This window comes from Nothobranchius furzeri, chromosome 12 (assembly GCF_043380555.1).
Source record: "Nothobranchius furzeri strain GRZ-AD chromosome 12, NfurGRZ-RIMD1, whole genome shotgun sequence".
NCBI classification, from domain to species: Eukaryota; Metazoa; Chordata; class Actinopteri; order Cyprinodontiformes; family Nothobranchiidae; genus Nothobranchius; species Nothobranchius furzeri.
In genome coordinates, this window is record NC_091752.1 from 38359670 (window position 1) to 38385111 (window position 25442).

Here is a 25442-nt window from a genome sequence, read left to right on the forward strand (position 1 = left end):
CTGCTTGTATCTGTGATCTCGTTCTTTCGTTCATTACCCAAAGCTCATGACCATAGGTGAGGATTGGGACGTAGATCAACCGGTAAATCGAGAGCCTGGCTTTCTGGCTCAGCTCCCTCTTCACCACGACAGATCGGCTCAGCGTCCGCATCACTGCAGACGCCGAACCAATCCGCCTGTCGATCTCCCGATCCCTCCTACCCTCACTCGTGAACAAGACCCCGAGATACTTAAACTCTTCCACTTGAGGTAGGACCTCTCCCCCGACCCGGAGTTGGCAAGCCACCCATTTCCGGTCGAGAGCCATGGTCCTGTCTCTGTTTTCTTACCTTTCATCTTCTTCACGCTCTTTTTTTCTATCTCATCATGCCATGTGTCCTGCACCAAACTAACCTGAGCAGAGAATTTAATGTCCAAACAAACACACACGCACGCACACACACACACACACACACACACACACACACATACACATACACACACACACGCATGCACACAGACACACACGCACACACACACACGTACAGTCATTGGCTGCACACAAACACTCGGTCAGCACTATAAATGGTTTATGTCATAATCTTTGTCAAGCACCCCTTTGCACCCACCTTTCACAACCTCACACACACACACACACACACACACACACACACACACACACACACACACACACACACACACACACACACGCGCGCACACTCCCTCAAGCATCAGCGATGGAATTGAAAAGCCACTTCAGAAAAATAATAGAGCAGTGGCAGCCCTGCAGCATGTATGTCTGTGTGTGTTTCTGTGTGTGGGTGTGTGTTTCTGTGTGTGGGTGTGTGTTTCTAGGATTTTGTTTTCCACTAGGTGTGTTTGTATGAGGAAAGGTAGAACGCTGAAGTCTTTCAGGATTCATGTGGGAATAGTTGCTGAATGGTTTTGGTCGGATAGATTTGATCCGTTTCCTCAGACGGCTGCAGTTATTGACACGTGTGTGTTGATGTGTGTGTGTGTGTGGTTGTAAAACAAAACAGAAAATCTGTTATCAAACATTTAGTTTCATTAATCAACCAAGTTTAGTTTTATTCATAATATAATTATTTGTAATAATCAAAATAATTATTACTAATGATGTAGAAGTCCCCTATTTAATTAGACTGAACTAGACTGAATCGGGCCTCTCTAAATAGATGACATCATATTCAACGTATTTGATCTGATGACAGACTTGAAAAGATCTGGGTTGGATGAATAATCTTATCTCTTAAATATGATGAACTACAGATGAATTTGAATGAACGGTGTGACCTTGTCAGTGGCTTTTAGAATGCAGGTGAGTTTCTCCACACAGCTGGAATGGACCTGAAGGAATTGTGTTGTAGGTTGAATTGGATTGGATTGGACAGTATCTAGATGTCATTGTTAATTTCCCAACAGTGAACTCAAGCTTTGATTTGGACCTGACAGTAAAATAAGAATAAATTTATCTGAACGTGAATGAATTATTATCCCTTTCCATCTTATTTTCAGTACTATATTTAGTACTGATCAGTTCTCTACACCCTGATCAATGACCAGCTCACTTTTGTAAATCCTCATTTTAAAAAAGAAGCAGCTTTTGGGTTAAAGCTCTCCAAGACTGGAATAGGCTACCTGCAGATTTAAGGTCCATCTCCTTATTTTGTTTGTTTAGTCATTCTGTTGGTGGCCATGTGATGCAGACTTTTGACTCCGTTGCTTAGTAGAACTATAGTACTCAATGCACTGCCTACTTTATTTTTGCAAAGTGTGATCGATACATTTTTTATTGTGTGCCACAGCAGGGATTTTTATTTATTACTTATCGATTGTTTTTGTTTTGTTTATGTGTGAGTTTTAGGGTTGCTCCCTCTGACTTGGTGCTTCATGTCTTTGGACTTGGCCGTGTTGCTTACTGACTCCGTTATCTTGTTCTTTATTTGTTGTAAAGTAGGAAGTCCCACTTGAGAACCAGATGGTTCATCTCAAGTGGTTTTCTCCTCCTAAAACAGACGTCTATAAATAAATAATGGAAAATAACTGATCTGGGTAATGAGCTTTACATGGACTGAATTAGACTGTAATATGTTGGTTTTAAATTAAAATATTACCAAATTAATGCATATAACCAAAAATGTATTGTATATATAGCTGTTATTAAAACATTTAACTGTATAGATTAGATTTTAAATGAACTTAAACTGATAAAATTGTGTAGTCTGGAATAAATTTGAATGAGGAACATTGTAAATAATAAATATGTGAGGACCTGGCATTTCATTAAAGAGATGAACAAGGGTATTGAAATTACTACAATAGGTAGATCTCAGTGTACTTGCAATGTGTTTTAGACAGCAGTGTTGTTTAGAACTAAATCCAAAAGAACCCAGAGAGCTCATGAGTAAAGAGGATTTTCTTTTATTATTTGGATGGATGGATGGATGGATGGATGGATGGATGGATGGATGGATGGATGGATAGATAGATAGATAGATGATATAGATAGATAGATAGATAGATAGATAGATAGATAGATAGATAGATAGATAGATAGATAGATAGACAGATAGATGATAGATGGATGGATGGATGGATGAATGGATGGATGGATAGATAGATAGATAGATGATATAGATAGATAGATAGATAGATAGATAGATAGATAGATAGATAGATAGATAGATAGATAGATAGATAGATAGATAGATAGATAGATAGATAGATAGATAGATAGATAGATGATAGACAGACAGATGGATGGATGGATGGATGGATGGATGGATGGATGGATGGATGGATGGATGGATGGATGGATGGATGGATGGATGGATGGATGGATAGATGGATAGATAGATAGATAGATAGATAGATAGATAGATAGATAGATAGATAGATAGATAGATAGATAGATAGATAGATGGGTAGGTAGGCCTGCCTGTCGTTACTACTAGAGCTAGCAGGGCCACAGATCCTGTCTAGCCTCGGGGATCCATGTGGAGAGCCAGAGTGAAAGATTAAAGAAGAAGACGAAGGGCAGAGACGCTGGGTGTGTCCCGAGCTGTAGATAAGCACATAGAGAGATTGCTGATTGATTAAAAACCAGGACGAAACTCTCTTGGAGGTGAACAACCTGTTATCTCAGTCAGATTTTTACACAGGACATCTCTTTTTAGTGTTCTATCAAACCAAATCCCAAAGGCACGCTTGTGCTTTTGCTAGCTAGTTGTGACACTCATACCTGGAGAAAACTCAAAGCGGAGCGTAACAGGCACTGACGGTTTTATTAGCAAAACGAAGGATATCTGATTTGATGTTCTTGGGTGCTTGATGGTTTGCATGGATTTACAACCTTTTGAAACGAAGCCCGTCCAGGAATCGACAGGGATTTTGTGCTGGAGGTTGATTAAAGACATGACCAGAGGTCAAACCAATTTAAATCAGGTTCAAAGCTTTTTCACCTCATCACTTACTTGGGCATTTTCCAGATAGAGAGAGAAACAAGAGCTTTCATTTATTTGTGTTTATTTGGCTAATTTGGATTTGCTGGAAGAGGAGCTCAAGTCAGGAGAGTAAAGCTGTTTTTACAGGACCGTAGCGTTTGCAGAACGGGATTTGCCGAAGCTCCGTGGGGAGGATAAAGGTTGTTTATAAGATCAGACCGTGGCAGTAATGTGGTGCAATCGTGGCAATTTTACAAAAGATGAGGTGATGGCGGCATGAAGGGGGTATGAGGGCGGTCTCTGTGCTGCCACAGACTTCCGTTTATCTTGGACATAACTTGCTTTTTATTGCGATTGAAGCCGTGATCGTTAAGTTTTTTTTTAACAAGCAGCTCCTAAAGGTGTCTGTCCCCATCAGTCCCTGTGCAGTCTCTGGTGATCTGAACTTCAGCTCTAACAGAGAGGCTTGTGGAGCGCTGCGGCACTCCAGTTTGCCATCTCAGCTGATTGTGTTCAAAAAGCAAACCTTATTGCCTGTGTTTACTTTCATTTTCAATAAATTTGCCAGCCAGAGCTCAGCAACAACTCCCCACGTCATCATGACATCTGCCTCTGTTGCGCCAGGGCGCATACGACAGACCATCACCGCAATATTACTACCAAGCGAGGAGGAACGAATGCCGTACAATTCGCGCAACACCATGCCGGCATGGCGCGTTTATAGACATGCCATTGAGGTAATATTACACCGATTTGCTTGCATGGTGTGTCGTGTAAAAAGAGCTATTAAAAGGCTTCACAAGTTCTGAGAGTCTAAAGAAGACAGATGCGCTGTGGGACAGCTTCTTTTGCCCATTTTGTGGCCTGAATTGTTTCCCCATTTCAATGACATTAAACTTGGGGTACAATGTAATTTAAAAAGGCTTACATTTGACTCTCTGGCCCTTGTCTGTCCCCAAGGCCCCCCTGGCCTGTACAACAAAACAAATTATTTACTTGAGCCAAGAGCGTTAACCAATGGATTTGCATATCCACAAGTCGGAGCTGTTAAAATGAATGCACCCCTTTCATACTAGCACACCAACGAAGAAGAAGTAGCCAGAAGTTTGCAATGGGGTAAACTTCTACTTCTTAAAGAAAGTATCTATCTATCTATCTATCTATCTATCTATCTATCTATCTATCTATCTATCTATCTATCTATCTATCTATCTATCATCTATCTATCTATCTATCATCTATCTATCTATGTCATCTATCTATCAATCTATCCATCCATCCATCCATTCATCCATCCATCCATCCATCCATCTATCATCTATCTATCTATCTATCTATCTATCTATCTATCTATCTATCTATCTATCTATCATCTATCTATCTATCTATCTATCTATCTATCTATCTATCTATCTATCTATCTATCTATCTATCTATCTATCTATCTGTCTATCTGTCTATCTATCTATCTATCTGATTTGCAACAGTTAAAACCTACCTACTTGGTTACTCCACATACGTATTTCATGAGCATGTTTTAACTCAGAAGTACCCCGAAGGACTTAGTTGTTCGTCCTTTTATCCAAACTTATTTTGAGCCTGAGAGGGTTAAACATGTGACTGAAATCTGTTGAATGTCAGAAAACAAACCAGCACTGACCTTTCAGAGCAGAGTGTACATTTTAGAAGTGAATTAGGAGACATGCCTCAGAGCAAAAAGAAATGAGTTGACTTGGTCTTTCTACTTTTTTGAATGTGTAATCTGAAGTCACTCTCATTTTAACCGACCCCAAACAATTTCCTGGAAGAACCCACCAACCATATTTTAAGCAGTGCAAAAAAAAATCCCCAAACTTTCCCAAGCTGAGGTTTTCTTCCACTTTAATCAATCCAGTAAGCTTGAAAGTAGCTGAACTGGAGGTCAAAACCTCAAATGTTAGTTGTGTTTATTTGTTACAGAGGAAAACCAAGGATCATTTGATCTGATTTACCCACTTTTCTTCTTGCTGTTGTCTGCCAGCAGCCAAGTGCAGAATGAGTCCAGCCCTTCAGAAACAACACCAAAGTAGTGTTGAACTAAGACTTTAGGGTGCTGATTTCTGGCCTTGTGGAGATGATTAACTGGCTCTATCAGGGACACATCAACAACAGACATTAAATTATTCTAGAAGGATCTCTGGCTGTGGCACGGACATCTCTGTATGTTCTCAAATTAACTTGCTGAACTAATGAGAACAATCCAAGCTGCTTTTGTAATAAATCAGATTAATGAGGTAATGATGGACATTTTCTGATGACATAAAGTTGTTTATAAAAACAAATAAACTGCATCAGATCAAATCAGCTGCTGTTCCAGTTTGATGTGATTAACTGGGACATTTGCTCTTCATCTTATGAAATATAAAGCTAATTACATTAAAGGGATATTTTGTTCAAATTGATTTGCAGTTCTTTGTAAAAACAGAACAAAACAAAAGAGAACTTTTTAAACTGGCTAAAACATCTTTTATGTTTTTTCATTTGGTTTATTTTCAAAATGAGAATCCGCACACTTCAATCTGCGATGAAGTAGTTTATTGGTCAAGCTCTCGGTCAGAGACCTTCATCAGGAATTGTCAATTCTGTTTTGTTTATTCCACTTTTTGATCCAGCACCTTTTCCCAGACGAGCCGTGACTCCTTCTACTCTATTTGGTTGATTTTCACCAGTAATTTACTTCTTTCTGTGGTTCTGGTAGAACTAAAGTGAAACGGGCCAAACCGTCTTCCTCCGTTCAGGGAGACGCTCTTTTTGATGTGTCACAACACGAACCGTGAATCTCAGTAGGCAGAGGAGGCTAGTCTTACTCAGACAAACACTTCAGGGTTTTCTAAGAACTCCGCGTCTGGTCTCTGCTGAGGATGTGTGGGTCAGAAGGATCGGTGCAGGATGCCACCGACTTTTCATCAGGAACAAACAACAGACATGAAAAGGCTGATCGTTTACATCACAACCAAGACATTTGTTAGTCGTGTGTGTGTGTGTGTGTTCTGGGTGTCCCTGCAGCTCTAACACACACACACACACACACACACACACACACACACACACACACACACACACACACACACACACACACCATTAAAGTGAATGTCCCTTTAACTGCAGCTGACTGTGATGCAAATGAAGGACGATTCAGAGCCTCTCCCTCCTTCTGCTTCACAGAAACTCTAAACTGCTCTACAGCTTTTGTCTCTGGCGCCCACCCTGCACTAAAATGTAGAACTAAGACATTTTTACAAACCCTCGTTTCCGTAACGATAGCCTCACCACCTTCAGGACCACCCAGACAGAACCTTCACTGATTGAGTCTAATTTCAGAAGCTCCACCTCTTAAGCTGTTTACTTTTAACCGCATGAAAATGGGTTCAACGTTTGACCATTTGGAACAGTCCTTTTTGGCTTCAGTCTGAAGCGTTGGTACATTTTGCACAGCGGCAGGTGTCAGTGTGACCTTCCAACTTTTTTATAACCTGTCCTGTCCCGTCCTGTCCTGTTCGTCCCGTCCTGTCCTGTTCGTCCTGTCCCGTCCCGTCCCGTCCCGTCCTGTCCTGTCCTGCCCTGAAACCGTCCCGTCCTGTCCTGTTCGTCCTGTCCTGTTCGTCCCGTCCCGTCCCGTCCCGTCCTGTCCTGTCCTGCCCTGAAACCGTCCCGTCCCGTCCTGTCCTGTCCGTCCTGTCCCGTCCCGTCCTGTCCTGCCCTGAAACCATCCCGTCCCGTCCTGTCCTGTCCGTCCTGTCCTGTCCTGTCCCGTCCTTCCCGTCCCGTCCTGTCCTGTTCTGCCCTGAAACCATCCCGTCCCGTCCTGTCCATCCTGAAACCATCCCATCCCGTCCTGTTCTGTCCGTCCTGTCCCGTCCCGTCCCGTCCCGTCCCGTCCTGTCCTGTCCTGTCCTGTCCTGTCCTGCCCTGAAACCATCCCGTCCCGTCCTGTCCTGCCCTGAAACCATCCCGTCCCGTCCTGTCCTGTCCGTCCTGTCCTGTCCTGTCCCGTCCGTCCCGTCCCGTCCCGTCCCGTCCTGTCCTGTCCTGTCCTGTCCTGCCCTGAAACCATCCCGTCCCGTCCTGTCCGTCCTGTCCGTCCTGTCCTGTCCTGTCCTGTCCGTCCCGTCCCGTCCTGTCCTGTCCTGAAACCATCCCGTCCCGTCCCGTCCTGTCCGTCCCGTCCTGTCCTGTCCTGTCCCGTCCATCCCGTCCCGTCCTGTCCTGAAACCATGCCGTCCTGTCCTGTCCGTCCCGTCCTGTCCTGTCCCGTCCCGTCCTGTCCTGTCCTGAAACCATCCCGTCCCGTCCTGTCCTGTTCGTCCTGTCCTGTCCCGTCCGTCCCGTCCCGTCCCGTCCTGTCCTGTCCTGTCCTGCCCTGAAACCGTCCCGTCCCATCCTGTCCTGTCCGTCCTGTCCCGTCCATCCCGTCCTGTCCTGAAACCATCCCGTCCCGTCCCGTCCTGTCCGTCCCGTCCTGTCCTGTCCCGTCCATCCCGTCTGTCCCGTCCCGTCCTGTCCTGTCCTGTCCCGTCCCATCCTGTCCTGAGTGACCTTTATGAAGATGAGCACTGAGGCCTTCTGCATTTGGCATCCAGGTGAATCACTCAGGTGGGAAAAGGAATGCTAATAATGTATTTGTTTAACAGTTTAAATAAAACCAGATCATTGGTTTAATTAAAAACTTCTAAATGGATAAAGACGAGAAAACTAAAGGTTTGTCCTAGTTTAACAGAATCGTTCGAAGACTTAAGATGATTTCATCACATTTTAAAACTTTTAATTCCCATAAAAACACACAAAAGATTTCCTCCGTGTTTCGTTGCTTTGAAACAAAGATAGAAAACGGAAAATCTCCAGAAACAAGAAGCTGGACTGAGTCAAGCTGGAAAAAATGTCAGGAAAAAAAAGATATATATGAAATATGAGTAAGAGCAGTGGGGACCAAAACCCAGACGTTGCTTAGCGTGCACAACCAATTGCTAGTGCCAAAAATAGCTTGGTGAGATGCCAAAACCACACACAACCCAATGCAGGAGGGGGAACCGGGCCCAGCCATGGAAAAGTCATCACGTAAGTCTGAGGAGGCCAAAAGGGAAGAAAGAGAGCAAGGAGAAGAAAGGAGGGAACAAAAAGAATGCCATCAAAGCCTATGGAGTGTGTGACTGGTGTCGGTCTGGGTTTGTCCCTACAGGACACAGATGTCCTCGCTGCAGCATCGCTTCTTCTCTTATTATTATTATTAGTCATCTTCCTGTACTTTATTTACAGTGCAGCTCTTTTTTACTCGTTCCATTTCCATTTCTGAGTTTCTTCTCGCTCTAGATTTAGTTTCTCCTGATTCAGCATCCAAATGTTTGGAAAATGCTGACTGCGACTTGCTCTAGCTAAAAACCTGCCGTCGTTTATTTATTTATTTGTTTTATAGTAAGTATAATTTAAGCCTCTTCAAGCTTCCGACCGAAAATTAAGTTTCCACCCACGGCTCGGGTTGTTGGTTTTAGTTTTCATTCACTCTTGCGGGGTGAAACTCCGTCTCACCGCTAACTACTAAAGCGCTTCACCTCCCTCTCGTCTTTTCCCACCTAATGTGCTCTTATCTAAAAAGATTTTATTTTCTGCGCCAACGAATGTCTCCCACCTCGCTCCGGCTCTTAAAATTGTCTCCTCAAGAGGCTGTAATCAGGGACCTTTTACATGTGTTGGTGTTGGTATACAGCTGTCTGGTGATAGTACAACAGAAAAAAGGAACAAACACAAGTTTAGTGTACCTTTTGTCCCCATAAGAGTGTGTCAGTGGGCAGAGCTCAAAGCTGAGATGGAAAATATAACCAGCTCAAGATGAGAAACAGACATTTTAGGTAGATTACACCTGTTCCTGTCTGTCCTCGTGTGTGTGTGTGTGTGTGTGTGTGTGTGTGTGTGTGTGTGTGTGTGTGTGTGTGTGTGTGTGTGGTGTGGTGTGTGTGTGTATGTGTGTGTGTGTGTGTGTGTGTGTGTGGTGAGTGTGTGTGTGGTGTGGTGTGTGTGTGTATGTGTGTGCGTGCATGTGTGTGTGTGTGTGTGTGTGTGTGGTGAGTGTGTGTGTGGCGTGGTGTGTGTGTGTATGTGTGTGCGTGCATGTGTGTGTGTGTGTGTGTGTGTGTGTGTGTGGTGAGTGTGTGTGTGGTGTGGTGTGTGTGTGTATGTGTGTGCGTGCATGTGTGTGTGTGTGTGTGTGTGTGTGTGTGTGTGTGTGTGTGTGGTGAGTGTGTGTGTGGTGTGGTGTGTGTGTGTATGTGTGTGCGTGCATGTGTGTGTGTGTGTGTGTGTGTGTGTGTGTGTGGTGTGCGTGTGTGTGTGTGCGTGTGTGTGGTGTGAGTGTGCATGTGTGTGTGTGCGTGCGTGTGTGTGTGTGTGTGTGCGTGTGTGTGTGTGTGTGTACCTCCCGGCCTCAATCTTTTTATTGTTCTGGACAGATAAAGAGATTGGGTCTCAGGAAAAAAAAGAGGTCTGCAAAAAATCATTCACACACACACACACACACACACACGTACACATGCACGCACACACACACACACACACACACACACACACACACACACACACACACACACACGTACACATGCACGCACACACACACACAATCGCATGGCTCTTTGGATGAAAGGGTCATTGTGGCAGCACAGCCACAAATCCTGGCGGCACTCAGCACTCTGCAGCTAAAAGACACACACACGCATGCACACGCATACGCTCACATGTGCACAATTATTGTTGGACAAAAGACTTCTTGTCTGAAGACCTGAGCTCCAGACTCGTCTAAACACACATCTTCTCATATTCATAGCTGAGGAGAGTGTGACTGACTTTTACTCGTTGCTTATTGACCCTGCCTACCTAAACATGACTCCAATTTACTTTTAAACACCTTTTTCTTCTAAAACTGAAATATTTCTTACTATTTTCCACCTCCGTGATGTGGGGATGCAAACAGATGTAGGTCGCTACAAGTGCAGGGACTCATAAAGGTAGATTGGCCTCATTTACAAATGTATGGGTGTGAGAGTGACCCGGCAGCACAACCCAATGAATAATTCACGTCCCCCTTAAGAGTTAAAACAGGCGGAAAATGTGCCTGTTAAGATCTCAAAGAGCAGACAGAAAACGCTTTTAGGAGGAAGAAGACATCAATGAAAAGGAGGAACGGAGAGTTGAAGAATGTGGTTCTTATGAAAACATGATTGGTCTAAACATTTAGCAAATATATAAATCAAATGTTTAGCATTGATGTAAGACAATGGTTTAGTTTCCATAATAAATTTCACAATAAAACAATCCTTATGAAGGCTTTATTAATATATTATAAACTGTTTATTAGTGTAAAGTACATTCTGAACCATTATTATGAAACAATAACCTAAAAATCTGACAAGGAGTCAGACAATTTTCTTGTTTGTTGATTCCGTTATAACTGTCTATTAATGGTCTATAAACTGTTTATGGCTAATTAAAATAGTATTAATATGATCTAGGAAAAAGCTTAAGTGCCCAATTATAAACTAAAGTCAAAGTGTTTGTTTTTTTTCTGGTACGTGCTGCTAACATGATCACTAGGTGATGGTAATTAACCAGATGGTTTACCAACTACCACAATGCTTTTACACAGGGGTCCATTTTCCAGCACAGCATAGGTGCCAATAATTCTGTGAGATCCAGAATTTCTGGCATTGTTCTTTTATTTTGAAAGGATCCCATGGTGTACGTCTATGTGAGTCATGCCTCGTCAACTAGATGCTTCAGTCCTCATCTAAGGATGCTTCCAGCTGCAGAACCTGAAACAAACAGATCCAAACTTTAAAGGGAACAGCCAGTGCAAGTATAGGAATGTAAAAATGTGCCTATAACAGCATCTTAGTCAAGTCAGCTGTTTGTTGGGATTAGTAGTCCAGCGGTTAAAGTGACTGCTTTGGCCAAGTCCTGATGGTTCGACTCCCGCTGTCAACAGTGATTTCATTAGCCAGCTGAAGCTGATTTCTTTTTTTTATATTTAAGTTTTATTTATATTCTGCTAAATGTTTTGTCTCTAAAGATCTTTGAATCTGATCATTTCCATCCCCGCTCAGTGCTCTAGTGGTAGATCGTTTGCCCTGGGACTGGGAAATCGAGGTTCAATTCCTGGTCGGGTCAAACTAAAGACTAAAAATGGGACCCAATGCCTCCCTGCTGGACACTCAGCTTTAAGGGGTTGGATTAGGTGGTTAAACCATCAAATAGTTCCTGAGCACAGCCACTGCTGCAGCTCTCAGCTCCCCACGGGGCTGGGTTAAAGACAGAGATGTAATTTCACCTCTCACTGCGGTTACATGCGCACTGACCGACTTCTAGGTCGGTCCAGGCCGATCTTATTGTAATGAGCTGGGAGTCTTTATCCTAGTTTACATGTGCATTAGAAAACTGGCCTCTCAGATAAAGTTGGTTCCACTCCAGTACAGTAGATGGCGACAAGTGTCTTTTCATGCTGGCATTCTTCTGGTTAGCTTATAGCAACACAAGCAGTAAACAGAGGCTGGCGGGAGTGAAACAGGATATGCACAATGGCTGAAGGAACGTACAACGACGCTGCAACACAGCTTATTTGGTACATATTGTTTTGTTTTATGGTGTTACCCATGTTGCTTTGTGACGATGGTCTTGTCAGAAGACCGCTTCCACGGTCTTGTCACTTCCAGAATGTGAGCATCTTGCTGGTTTAGTTAAGCTGACTCATTTACATGCAGAATGTAATCAGATCCTTATCGCATTATCTGGGTGCATCAGCTTGATTAGAACCAGTTCGCCTTCAGCCAGACTAAAGCCTGATTTATGCTTCTCCGTCTGTGTCAGTGCGGAGACACGCAGCGCCATTATCCGCCCTTGCGTAGGGCTCTGGCAGGCAAGCAAGTACGTACGGAGTCGAGCCCACTTTTTTAAACATCCGTCGAACGAGACGGATTACGCAAGCTTGTGATTGGTCAAGACGCCGCTGTTGTTTACAGCGCCGCCATTGCAAAGAGAGCCGAGGATAACTAGCGGAAGACACGGAGAAGCTTGAAGAATACCTCGCGAAAAAACTCTAAAAATGTGAACGTTTAATTCTCCCGTGACTGGAGGAGTGAAAAGATGCACAGCAAGCATTTTATTTGTGGACGGAAATTACAGGAAAAGTGGGTTTAGAGGTGGGGAGCGCATGAAGCGGTGGGAGAATGAGAGACAAATATGTCTGTGTTAAAAGTCTCTTATATACACAAAAAACACAATATAAACACACGATCTTGGACCGATACATCACAGGATACCACAGAACAGTGCTACGCCCTCTGTTGTCCTGCCGGGCAATTGCTTTGCAACACTCTCCAGGAGACGGAGAAGTAAAAGAGCAAAACGCTTGTGTCAATCCATGCGTGTCTGTCCCTTGCGGAGCTGACGGAGAAGCATAAACCAGGCTTAAAGGTTGGTTTATGCTTGACGCGTCCGCGAGGTCCGCACGGCTACGCGCGGAAAAGTTGCGTCATTTTAAGAACCACACCCCTCCACCACGCCTTCACATAGCCCAAAATTTCTGCACCGCGCACCTAGGAAATTTTCTAACCACGCGGAAGGTCCGAGGTGGAAAAACATGGCGGGCCGGCAAGAACTAGTATGGCAGAGGTTCGTAAATACAGACATTTGTATGATTCAGCTCTCAAAGATCACCGTGATCAACATGTTGTTAATAATTCTTGCAGAGAAATAGCTCGCACTGTCGGAAAAGACGAGGACGCTGTTAAAAAAATGCTGGAATGCCATGTTGTAAACAGTAATTTCTACTTCTTCTATGGTGTAGTGTTGGATGCATGCCGTAGAGCTCCATGCTGCCCCGTTCAGTTTGGGAGAATATTGGCTCACCGCAGAGACAAGCCACATGAACCATAAACGCTGCAAGTTGTGAAGCGTGTTCCAGCCGCGAGCCGCATCACCACGCGGAAAGTAAATGCATCAAGCATAAACCAAGCTTTACGTGTTTACATGCAATAAAAAAACAAACAAAAAAAAACGTGAGTCTTTTTAGGGCAATGCTTTGGTTTTCTGCAAGGTCGCCATCTGCCCGTGAGTGTGTGTGTGTGTGTGTGAGTGTGTGTGTGTGTGTGTGTGTGTGAAGACTAATGGGACGTAACTTTAAAAGTCGATTTTTCATGATGTGAAGCTTTTAACAACAACATTGACAAGTTATGTTAGATTAGATTTAGATGTAATCATTGTCATTCAACAGCATGTCAGAGACACGTGAGAAGGAAACGTGTCACTCAGACCAACCTACATAAACAGTTCAATTATTTTTTATTTCTGCTTGAAGAAAAGAGGGCGGATGAGCTCCCGTCCTTAAGTACTACAAGATATAAATGAAATGCTACAGTCAAGTCATGCACAGGGTCAAAATGGTTTTCAAGTTTAAAAATATGAAATCTCCAGGAAATGAAAAAGTAACACGTGTTACTAGACAACTCTCGTGAGCGGTAAACGTTGTATGAAATGTGTTCTGTGGGTGATTTCAAAAACACAAATGAAGTTTGTCAGGGTGTTTCTATGAATAGCGAGGGGTCACGAAGAGCAACGTTTTCCCGAGTCAGAGAAGGAACAAACAGTTAGTGTCACCCTGGCGCCGACGCATGAATGAAACGAAAGCGTAACACGTCCCTTTCATAAAGAGCCAGGATCAAAAATCCTCCCGTGATTACTTGACTCGCTGGCCTTGGAGAGCAAGGTGAATCAATCAAAAACAAATCTATCCACCAAATCATCCCCGAGTCTCGCCACCCCTCCCTTCCATCTGTCTTCCTCCTCCCTCCATCCATCCATCTCTCTCTCTCTCTCTCTCTCTCTCTCTCTCTCTCTCTCTCTCTCTTTTGTGATCCAGCCCTTTTTCTGAAACCTTCGATGCTGCTTTCCGTATCCATCCAGGCGAATATAAGTGAGTGTGGCAGGCCTGGTGGCTGTGTGTATTACTGCTTTAGACTAACAACCCCACCACCCCATATCCTCCACACACACACACACACACACACACACACACACACACACACACACACACACACACACACACACACACACACACACACACACACACACACACACACACACACACACACACACACACACACGCACGCACACACACACACACACACACACACTGATTCAAAAGGCATGGGAACTTTCCTGAGAGTCCCACCAGATGTTCCGAGCTCCGTATTCATACAACAGCATCCTCTCGTTCTCATTTTCCGTCCCTATTTGCATTTATTAGACTCCTCTTTCTCTCACTCATCTGGTCTTTTATTCCTTTCTGTCTTCTTCATAGAAGCCCTCCTCTTCATCTCCATCCTCCTCTATCTCTGCATTCATCATCGCTTAAAAAAAAGTCATTTCTGATTTCATCTTCTCTTTGTGCCCCTCGCATCATCAAGTCTTCTCATTTTTTGTGTGAATAATTTGTTTGGTTTTCACGCTTCTTTTCTTCCTATACCCCTCACTGCTCCAGTTTCTCATCAGTTTTCTCCTCTTTTCTTCTCCTTCCGCTGCATCCCTCTCTTTTTGCCAATGCAGCTCTGTAAGCCTGACGCCGCGGTCCATTCACTTTCAGCTCAATCAGCTGAAACATGTAAAAGGAACAGTACGGCGTTTAGCTGCTGAAAGCATCCACAATTATATCCTAATAATCTGGATTCAACAGATGTGCAGTGGAAGAAGCTTTAACATCTTCCTCCTTCCTTTCGTTTCATTGCTGTTCATTTTCCTGTACTGATTCACATCTCGCCCTTAAAGCCACGTCTCAGTTGCTTGATTATCTTATTTTCATTATTAACCATCTGCACCCCGTTTCCCCTGCATCTCCTCATTTTCCCCAACATCATGTCTTACGTTCCCTTCCTCTCCTGCCACCTCCACCAGCTCCCCCATCATCCCTCTGAGTCCTATTGATTGTTTGAAGCCGTCTTTTTTCTATTCTTCTTTCAGCTGTCAGGAGGAGATCAGATCTCCTGCACCCCCCACACCCCAAACCTTTCTAAACAAATCCTGTCTCCTGCGACACTTTTTGAAAAACAGAGCCCGTACATTTCTAGATGGAAAACAGGAACTGAGCTGATCATAAAGGATAAATGGAGGCAGAGATTTTTTTTTTTTGCTAACATCTCGTGACGTTCCACTGTGAGGAAAAGCTTTAAGGTCCCATCCTCCTCCTTTACCCCGATCTTTATCTGTTATTTCACTCCTTATCGAGACATTCAGAATTGATATTTTTGATCAACATTTCAGCCTTCTTGCATTTCTCTCTGCTTTGTTTTTTATTTCCTTCCAGGGACGACATTGCACCCGCTGTCCCCCCATCCTGTCACACTTAGAGCCTCATTAATGCTTGCATCCAATGCTACTTGGTGCCAGCCTCCTTCCATGTGCTCACCCCTCCATTCCACCTCTGTTCATTCATTCAAGTATTGATCTAGCTATCCATGATATGTCATGGTGATTGACAGCTACTAATTGGCTTAATCCCACCCCCAGGTGCATGTAGATCTCTGGCTGATCTAGAAACAGCTGTCCCATTGTGCAACAGCTGACACCCTGACCCTTGAGACCCTGTGAGGGGTAGAAAGGCAAGAGATGATGAGATAAAGAAAGAAGCTAGACACTACCAGGTTTCTTTTTCCATTAATTTTTTTTCTTCTGTTTGTACGAACAAAATAAACGATCCACTCAGACACTCTAAGAGATTGAATCCATAATTTGATCACAGGAACTATAAGAGCGAGAGTCTGACACAGACCTCCGCTCTAGCACAGTGCCTTTGCCAAGTGGGTTGACAGACGACACGGCGGCTCAAAGGTCAGCACTTCTTTTGCTGCACATCAACAAGCATGTGTCCCGTCAGAGTGTCCTTGAGCAAGACGCTGAGTCGTTCTCACGTTGAGGGAGGTAGACAGTTGCCCGAGAGGCAACAGAAGCCGGCCTAAGCAAACCCAGATTAGCTCTGCTCTGTTGAGGAGGCAAGAAGCAGAACACAAGGTCTTAGTGGACGCCACTAAGCCTTTAAAGAGCAGCCTTCAGTCAGGGATGCACTCCCCCAACCCATTTATCCAGTAACAGACACACACACACACACACACACACACACACACACACACACACACACACACACACACACACACACACACACACACACACTGTTTACCTTCAAATTAGCCCATGGAGACCTAACAGGCCCAGCATTTTAGCTCAAAGGCAGGTCGTGATCTGCTCATCTGGGCACCATTAGTGGTTAGAAAGCTTTAAAGCAGTTTTTACTCCGAACCATAAAGTGTGAACATGGGTTTGGCTTTAAGGCTGTATCATTAAACACCTAAAGCCACCCCCCCCCCCCCCCCCCCATGTGGCCCAAACTGTTGTCTCTCTCATTTTATGTGCACACTGACAGACATCACCAACAGACAGAAATATTGAATTCAAAAAAAGTTGAAATTAAATTTTATTTCAGTCTAATGAGAACAGAGCCAGCGTCCCGGCACGGCGACACTTCCGTTCAGCACGTAAATTTACACAGTACTAATGAACCACTATTAACAAACGCCATTGGTTTCACATTTGGCATTGCTTGGTTTAGCTTGAAAATCAAACATTTTTTGACAAAATTCAATTTAACAAACCAAAAAAAAAAAAGATCCAACAACTGAATGATTTGGTTTGAGTGGTAGCCAGCAAACAGGAAACAGAAATAGATGTGCTCCGCTGCAGACCATTATACACTGACCATGCATGTGTAATGACCCCGATTACCCCCAACTGACAGAGACCCCCCACCCCCCCACCCCCCACCCCCGAGCCGCTGACACACTGTTGACTATAGGTGACACAAGGGTCTTTGTGCTTCAACATCTTCCTCCAGAACGATCCCCCCTCTCTTCTCCGAGGCAGTTCTTGGACACGCTTGGTACTTGATAACCCCCCCCCCCCCCATCCCATCCTCATAGTGCAGTCAAGTCCCCCCCCCCCCCCCCTCCTTTCTTCCGGGTTGACACAGAGAGCCCTTTGTTGTTCTGAGCTGCAATCTCATACCCCAGTAAGCCTGCAGTCTCGGATCTTAAAAGTCCCTCGAGCTTAACGATGCATGTTAGTTTGGAGGCAACCAGGTGGATAAAGCATTACCTTTTCTCCCTTTCTTTTTTATTGATGACCAGGTGTTTGCATTACTGTTCAAAGTTAAGGCTAAAATATCTGTATCTCAAAAAACTAAACGACCTCTCATGATATAAAAACTTCCATTAAAATGTTGAGAATTAGCAGACAAGTGAGATCGTTCATAGCAAGGAGGGAAGCTCCCAAAACAAAAAATACCTATTTCTGCCATTTTAAAATGCCCTTTAGACCAAGAGTACACTTTTTCTGTCTCACCAGTCACAGACAGCTTCTGCGTACAGGAACCAGACCAAACACAGCCAAAGTCAAAGCAGCTCTAACACTTCACAAGTTTTACATGACATTGGTATTATGTAAAAGCATGAATGCTCCCAGAAGCTGCAAAAGAAAACAAAAACAATCATGTAGCACTAAGGGTGCACCCAGGGGTCAAACACAGCAGGAACCTCCTCATATTTGTACCACAGCAACCACATGATGCAGCGTCGACAGCAATGCAAACATTTGTAAAATAACATCGAATGGACTACTGTAACATCTGGGTGACTGGAGCAATTTGAAGATGGCAGCAATGCACTTTGGGATATTTTTCAGCAAGGTCCAAATTCACCCACCTCCAAAACATATTGTTTATTGTTTGTTTGTTTGTTTGTTTCAAAATGGATGCTACTCATGAAACGGGCCAAACAGAAACTTTTACAACCCATTTACTTGAACATCCCTTCAAGTAAATGCCTAAAATACAGACTGATATACAGCGTGTGAACGTGTGTGTGAATGGGTGGATGAGTGATTGTGTTGTGAAGTGCCTTGGGGGGTTGTAGAACCCTAAAGGCGCAACACAAATGCAGGCTATTTACCATATAAATAAAATATGAAAGTTATCAAAACTGAAAAAGATTTTGTATCACCACAAAATGTCACAACGATACATTTTCTTTGATATTTTTCCATTTTTATCTGAAAACTGAACTAGGTGACATTCAGCTCTTATTGCTCCAAACATCTCTTAAAGACCGGTGCATTGGCTTGTTGAATAAAATATCAGCACGCCCTGTGAATAAAACATTGGATTCTAATAGAAAAGGTCAAAACAGCTGTCTAGACAAGCAGGGTTCTGTTTACCTTTGTGTTCTTACCTTTATGAACAAAAACTGGATTCTTTAAATATGACTCGTGAGGACACTTTATAGCCTACAGCTCCTTGTGGCTTCAATTAGCAGGAGATGCTTCGTCTATCTTGTGTTTAGCTCTGGATCTGGGAATTCTGAGCTCATTCTCTTCTTCTGGAAGCATCTGGATTTGGGTTAGGGTTAGATAAAACCTATGTGGAAGCCATGAAACCCTCACACATGGACTCACACTCAGAGCTCCAGATGACCTTGGGAATCTCACCTTTGGATGAGATGGACCTGTGCAGACAGGCTGCCTGGGAGGACTTTTATTTGTCGCTCTGGTGATGCTCACGCTCAGGTGAATGACAGTGTGCGCCCAAGACACACACGCTTCACACTGACCTTGCATGGTCAGCTTTAGCTCTACATATGAAAACATATGCAAGGACGCAGCAGGGACACACACACACACACACACACACGAGCATATGGCAACCTTGTTTATTCAACCTTGCCACTGGAATCAAAACAATGCTGAAAGAATTTTCTTTTGTAACATTCCAATAAAAACAAGCATGGCTGTGACAAATCCCACATAACTCCACATACAATATATAAAACACGAGCTAAGTATGACAGTGGCTCAAAGGATTTAAAAATCAACAGAGCTGATGTATTATGAACTGTAGTGCTATTTTAATGGTTAATTGAATTTGTGTACAGGATGGTGGAGGATCAAATGTCATAGTAGTGCATGGATAAAATAAAAAATGGCCAGCTATGTCTGCAGCACTGGTTGGCTCCTGCCATAACAAAGGACACCACAGAACAGACAAATTTCACTACGTGTTTAAAACAAATCCAAGCTTTCTTAAGGTTTTTGATCAGTTTCAGAGTTTTTAATGGGTAGCAAAGATTAGTCTCAGAGTCAAAACAAGAAAAGTATTGCTACTGTCATATTTTTACAGTGCATATATTGTACATCAAAGCCGCGTTGTCTCCTTTCACCTAATGTATCCATCATTGTAGTTCAATTTTCAGTTCACTCACAAATCCCTCAGAAAGCAAACAATGTACACTTAAAGGTGCATGAAGTTAGAATGACATCATCATTACTCCGGCCCGGCGGCAGACAGAGTGCAGGGGTGTGGTGAGTTAGTTGAACCGGCCCACCGAGGTAAGCGGATCATCTGGATGATGTCAGATGGCCAAGTCCACCCCTGAGCCCAGTGTTTGTGTTTCTCTAACCAGGAAGTAGGGGGACGGGACAGAATGTAAACAAAGACTATGTCCCTCTTTAGTCTTTTGAAAAGAAAGACTGACAACAGCCCAGCCGGCTGAGAATGAATTGTTTGTGATTTTTTTTTCAATACAACAGTTTTACTTATTGTACCTTTAGGCACAAAATAAGCGTGACAAAACAGGTAGTGAAAGGTTGTTAAAAATTACACAAAACTTTAAAACCATAAAAATGACATGAGTGACCATTCAGAGCTTCCTATCACTCACGATTTTATAATAAACAGTTTTAACCATTCCAGATTTATTTTATGTCCCCCCACCTTAAAAACCACCCTCCCTGCTCTCTGTTTCTCCCAAAATACTGAGAAAATGTACCTCTCTGTTTTACTGAGGCTACATGAAGCTGTCTGTGTCTTTTTCAGCTGGGTTATAAAAGTCCTTCCAGATGGAACAATTACTGGTGCTGTGAAACGTGTCAATATTTACGGGGAAAGGGCCAAACTTGCATTACAGATGGAGCATCAGGCCCCATCACACTGTTAAACATGCACTCCACTGACATGAGATTTTTTACTCTGCTTTCTCTCTGCAATGCTTGCAAAACAAGACAAAAAAGGCCAATCCCAGAGGAGGTCGTATCTGTCTATCACCGCTTCTTCTTCTCCCACTGAAAAAGGTCAGCGCAGTCACAGCTGCAGCCGAAACTCAAAGCAGAGGAAGTGTAAAGGCGATGAAAAAGTGAGAAATTGAACTGACTTCAAAGACAAATAGGGTGAAAAAAGATTAAATGCACCAAGAGAAACTTAAAGGGAAGATGACAAGTCAGCAAAAAACGGACGTTGTTTCTTTTAAATTATGCTCCATACATCTCTGACTCACGGTCAGGGTTTAGAGAACAGCCAAGCTGTCTGCATGCAAATGATCAACGCTAAATAAAGGAGCAATGGTCAAATCCAATCATCGTTAAATCGGCACGACTGGAAAAATGTAAAAAAATAAATAGAAGTCGGCGATAAAAGAAACTGAAAAAAGCAAAGGGAGAGTTTATTGTGTTAAAGAGGTCAAGTTTGCAGTAAAGCTGTCTTAAAGATAGGAAACAGAATCTTATGTGTGATTAAGCCCAGAGTCACATGGTGTGCCGTTATCGCGCCTTCTGTGGGTGAGCCAGTGTTCATCTAACCATCTGAACTTTGTGAAATGTATCTGATTTAGTTCTGACAGAGTGTGAAACAGCACAGAAAACAAAAGAGCTGCTGTCTGAGAGATCGCACCTCAATATCCACAAAGCTCAGCAAGAACAGAGCCATCGGCGATCCCGTCACATTTAGTGCTTCATTTAGCAAACATCATGTTTAAGGACAACACAGGAAGCAGCTGTTAGTGATCAGGCCATGCTGAAGATTCATGAGTGCAGCACTCATATATATATATATATATATATATATATATATATATATATATATATATATATATATATATATATATATATATATATAAATATACAGCTGGGCAATCCGGCAGAGTACACCCTGGACAGAGTGCCAGTCCATCGCAGGGCAATACACACACATATATATATATATATATATATATATATATATATATATATATATATATATATATATATATGTGTGTGTGTGTGTGTGTGTGTCAGGTGTGTCAGGTGTGTCAGGTTTATGTCAGACTTCGTTGGAGATGAGAGGAGATTAAGGTGTTCTCAGAGGACAGGAGGAAGGAGAACGCTGGGAGACAAGGACAAAAGAAGAAAAGGGGGAGTAAGGGCAAAGGAGGGGGCCTAGGCGGACAAGAGAAGAAGAGAGGAGTGGATGAGAACTCGTAGATAAGTCCTTGCGTGATCAAAGTGTTGCTTTGACGTCAAGAATGAGCCTTGCCAGCAGGATGACTAGTTAATGCTACAAACACACAGAAACACACTCTGGAAAATGTGAAAAGCTATAGGGAAAAGAAGAAGCTGCATCTCAAATTCTGCCCAGTGGCACAGATAAACATCATGAGGTGGAATGCATTTATGAAATAATAATCACCAAATATCCACTCATTGTTTTGATCAGATCACAGAGATGGTTGGGCTGAAAGACTTTGATTTGATTTAAACACATGTACACGTGGGTGGAGATAATAACCCAATACTCACGCCGCCAACTACATAGCGACACGAATGCCAGCTCCGTCTGGCAGCCGTCCCGCTGCCTGGAAAACTGGGTGCTGTGATTCGGTTCGCGTGTGAATAATTCATCACGCAACAATATCAGAACAAGGATATTAGAGAATCTTTGTGTCCTGATGTGGAGTTAAAGATGCTTTAGATAAAGGCGTGGATACTGTAGACCAAAGGGAGCCAAATAACGACGTGATTAAGCTGCTTTTTCTTTCTCCAGAAACAGGCTCCGGAGCTCCTCCGCTGATCCTGACATCATAGGCCGCACAATGACAAGTTGTTGTGCGTTCTTGCCTTCAAGGTTTGTGTTCAGTGTTCATTATGCAGCTATTTCTGTGCTCTGTGTCACACACTTTTACTTTTGCTTTCTTATTTGTACAGACAGCAGCAAACAAGAAACAAAATGCAGCAGCACATGAAGTTAGGATCAAGCAACACGTGACTTGGGGCCAGTTAGAAGTCAACGCTGGAAGGTTTCTGGCTTCTTAAAGCACCAGAATGTTGATAGTCACTCATATTCTTTTTTGTTTTCTTCATGAGTCAGTTCCTTCAGCCACCTCTCAGGAGAGGAGTCCTCTAAATAACCCTGTTCGTGATCAGATAAGAGATTTTGCAGCATTTGCATTTTGGGATGCCCACTGAGGCTGTATGCATGTTCACTTGTCTTGTTGGGCCTGATAAGTGTGTGTCAGCAGGTGCACGGCTAAACAAAATCTGTTTGCAGAGAATGCACACCTGTTTGGAACAGATTTGTTTGCAACAACCACACGTAACGTTCTACACACCACGAAGACGGACACACCATGTCTCAGGACCTTGGCTGTTTGTCCGTAGTTCTTTTGTTACAAATGTGTTTGATCAGCAAACACAACTTAAGATGTTACAGAAATGTGTTGGCTGTGGGAAGTGTCTACATGGCTCACTTAAGTCATCATGAGACCATGAAGGTTCTCGCACTCATAAATGAATGGATAAAAGAGATTAGCTTCAGGCCCTGTCCACACGTAGCTGAGTACCTCCTAAAACGAAGATATTTTTCTATGATTCGGCCTGTCATCCACACGAAAACGCAGATTTATTCAACAAAAAAATAGCTTTTTGTCCAAGCACTTTTTTTCTTTTAGCAATTTTACTTTCCTATTGGTCCACACAAACGAGCTAGGTGCCATGTTTCATGTTTTGTTGAAGTTAAGCAGGAAGACGAAATGTATAGGATAGGAACTACTGCCAACTACAGGTGTGGTATGCCTGTGAATGTGCTTAACAATGCACTTATGTGGTTAAATGTGGATGGAGTTTTTTCTAAAACCGAGGTGGTGTGGACGTTATATTTTGGAAGGGCAGATATGTGTTTTTAGAAAACCTGTCTGTGTGGACAAGGCCTCAGTTTGTTACTGTCTGTTATTCAGCAACTGGATATAGTGTTTTTTTTCCTTTTCATGTGAGTTTTTTGTCATCTAATCTGACATAGTGAGTGAGAATCATCCAGATGTACAAATTCACCAAAGGGTTGTACATGTTGTACCTATTTTAGACCCAGTTAATTTAAACATTTTCTAATGTTTATTTCTAAACTAAATAAAAAATAAGAAGATGAACAAGTTCCCTTCTGGGAAAATGTCCCATTAAAGCTGGAATTAAAAAAAACAAGCTCCAGTTAAAGCTCTGATTTTGGAAGTGACTTTGTTCTTCATCCAGTAAGACATGCAGCTCACTCCATAAAAGAAAAACTTTTTCTCTGCCACTTATATCCCTGCTGTGTTCATAATCAGTTTGCGCAGCTCAATCAGATGCTAACAAGTCCTAATTGCTCCAGCCTGCTGCAGTTCACGGGTGTGTTTGTTCCAGAATATTTGGCACTGTTTGCTTTATGAATCTGACACTGAGAAGGAGCAGACAAAAAGAAGAATGAAGCCGCTACTACATGAGTGCTAATGAATAGCTAACTGGTCACTAAACAACTTCACATGATCTAGTTTAAAACATTTGTCATTTCCTGTTTTCTGTTAGCAAAATATGTTATTTCACATCACATTTCTTTGGACTAATTTTAATGAAACTCAAAATATTCATTACATTTTTTTCTGTTCATTATTTGGGATCCATCTAATTCAAGATGGCCATCACAGCCAATCAACCTCAGCATTTAGAAAACGGATGTACTTCGGTGATGTTGTAGCAGACGAGTGTATCCCAAACATCCACTCCATGTGTGGAGTTGTTGCATCAGTTATGCTTAAAACTGTGTTTTTCCACAGCAAATGGATTTGTATTCATCATTTATAAACAGCCCAACATACATACATCTACAAATGAATGGTTTTCAGAATCAGCCAAAAACAAGATAGCTGCTACAGTTTATCATAATTAGCAACTGTAAAATGGCTGTGATTTAGACCGTTTTAGAAGTATTGCGTTAAAACTGAGTGAGTTGTGGAAACAGATTGTAATGTGACCAAACACATGATCACCTGAGGAAATGGGTGATTCCCAAATCTTTAGTTTGTTCATGTTCAATAAACAAAATAAATAAATTCAGACAATGGCTGGAGGTCATCATCACCTCAGATTTTGGAAAGTTTTTACTCGCACTTCTCTTAATTTGAGAACTTCGCAACTTTTGATTCATTAATCTAAGAAAAAAAATTATTGGAAAGGTGGAAGCGTGAAAGGGTGAGGCCATTATGAGTGACCGCCGCATTGGTGGCTATCAAACAGAAAATGAACTTACACACACACACACACACACACACACACACACACACACACACACACACACACACACACACACACACACACACACACACACACACACACACACACAGTTAATTATTATACTGAATAATGAGAAGAAAACGACTCATTAAATCTCTCCTTGACCCACACGCAGAAACTCGACTCTCTTCCTCTCTCATTGACTTCTCTGTTCCTCACACAGGCTTGTCAAACTAGAGGCCTTTTCACTTGTGAAATATTAATTGGTCTTTAAAAAAAAACTCCAAAATTTGTGCTGACCCCAATCCGGAGTAATCTAAATGACGACAGAAAGCCTAAAACACGAGGCCTTCTTAATTTTTAATTGAGAATGAACTTTATTTTTGACCTTCGTCTGACATCTGCTCCATCTTCACCCGCTTCAGTGTTCTCTGGTGGCTTTTCCTCCTGACCAAAGCAGAAAACTGACCATGAAAAAAAAACTTTGCTTTTCTTTTTTCATGTGACTGGTTCCACGAGACCGGCGGCCACCTGACTGCA

At 42.8% G+C, this 25442-nt stretch overlaps 2 protein-coding genes across 3 annotated transcripts in view; both read right to left on the reverse strand.

Annotated features, from left to right (window-relative positions):
• Positions 1–25442, reverse strand: part of cdh11 (cadherin 11, type 2, OB-cadherin (osteoblast)) — a 122584-nt gene that overhangs the window by 92116 nt on the left and 5026 nt on the right. The gene's annotated exons all lie outside the window — the stretch shown is intronic.
• On the reverse strand, positions 6313–8051 carry LOC139062254 (uncharacterized). The gene is made up of 3 exons (XM_070543124.1): positions 6956–8051; positions 6562–6755; positions 6313–6381 (listed from the first exon to the last, which is right to left on the reverse strand). The coding sequence occupies exons 1-3, from the start codon at positions 8049–8051 to the stop codon at positions 6313–6315; spliced, it is 1359 nt and encodes a 452-aa protein (XP_070399225.1).

Excerpts from the sequence above, each read along its gene's own strand:
- LOC139062254 (XM_070543124.1), bottom strand. The coding sequence starts at position 8,051 with ATGCAGAAGGCCTCAGTGCTCATCTTCATAAAGGTCACTCAGGACAGG. Across the intron at positions 6,756-6,955 it reads GACAGGACGGGACAGGACAG|GTGGTGAGGCTATCGTTACG; the intron begins GTTATAAAAAAG and ends GTGGTCCTGAAG. Across the intron at positions 6,382-6,561 it reads AAGGGACATTCACTTTAATG|TCGGTGGCATCCTGCACCGA; the intron begins GTGTGTGTGTGT and ends CCTGATGAAAAG.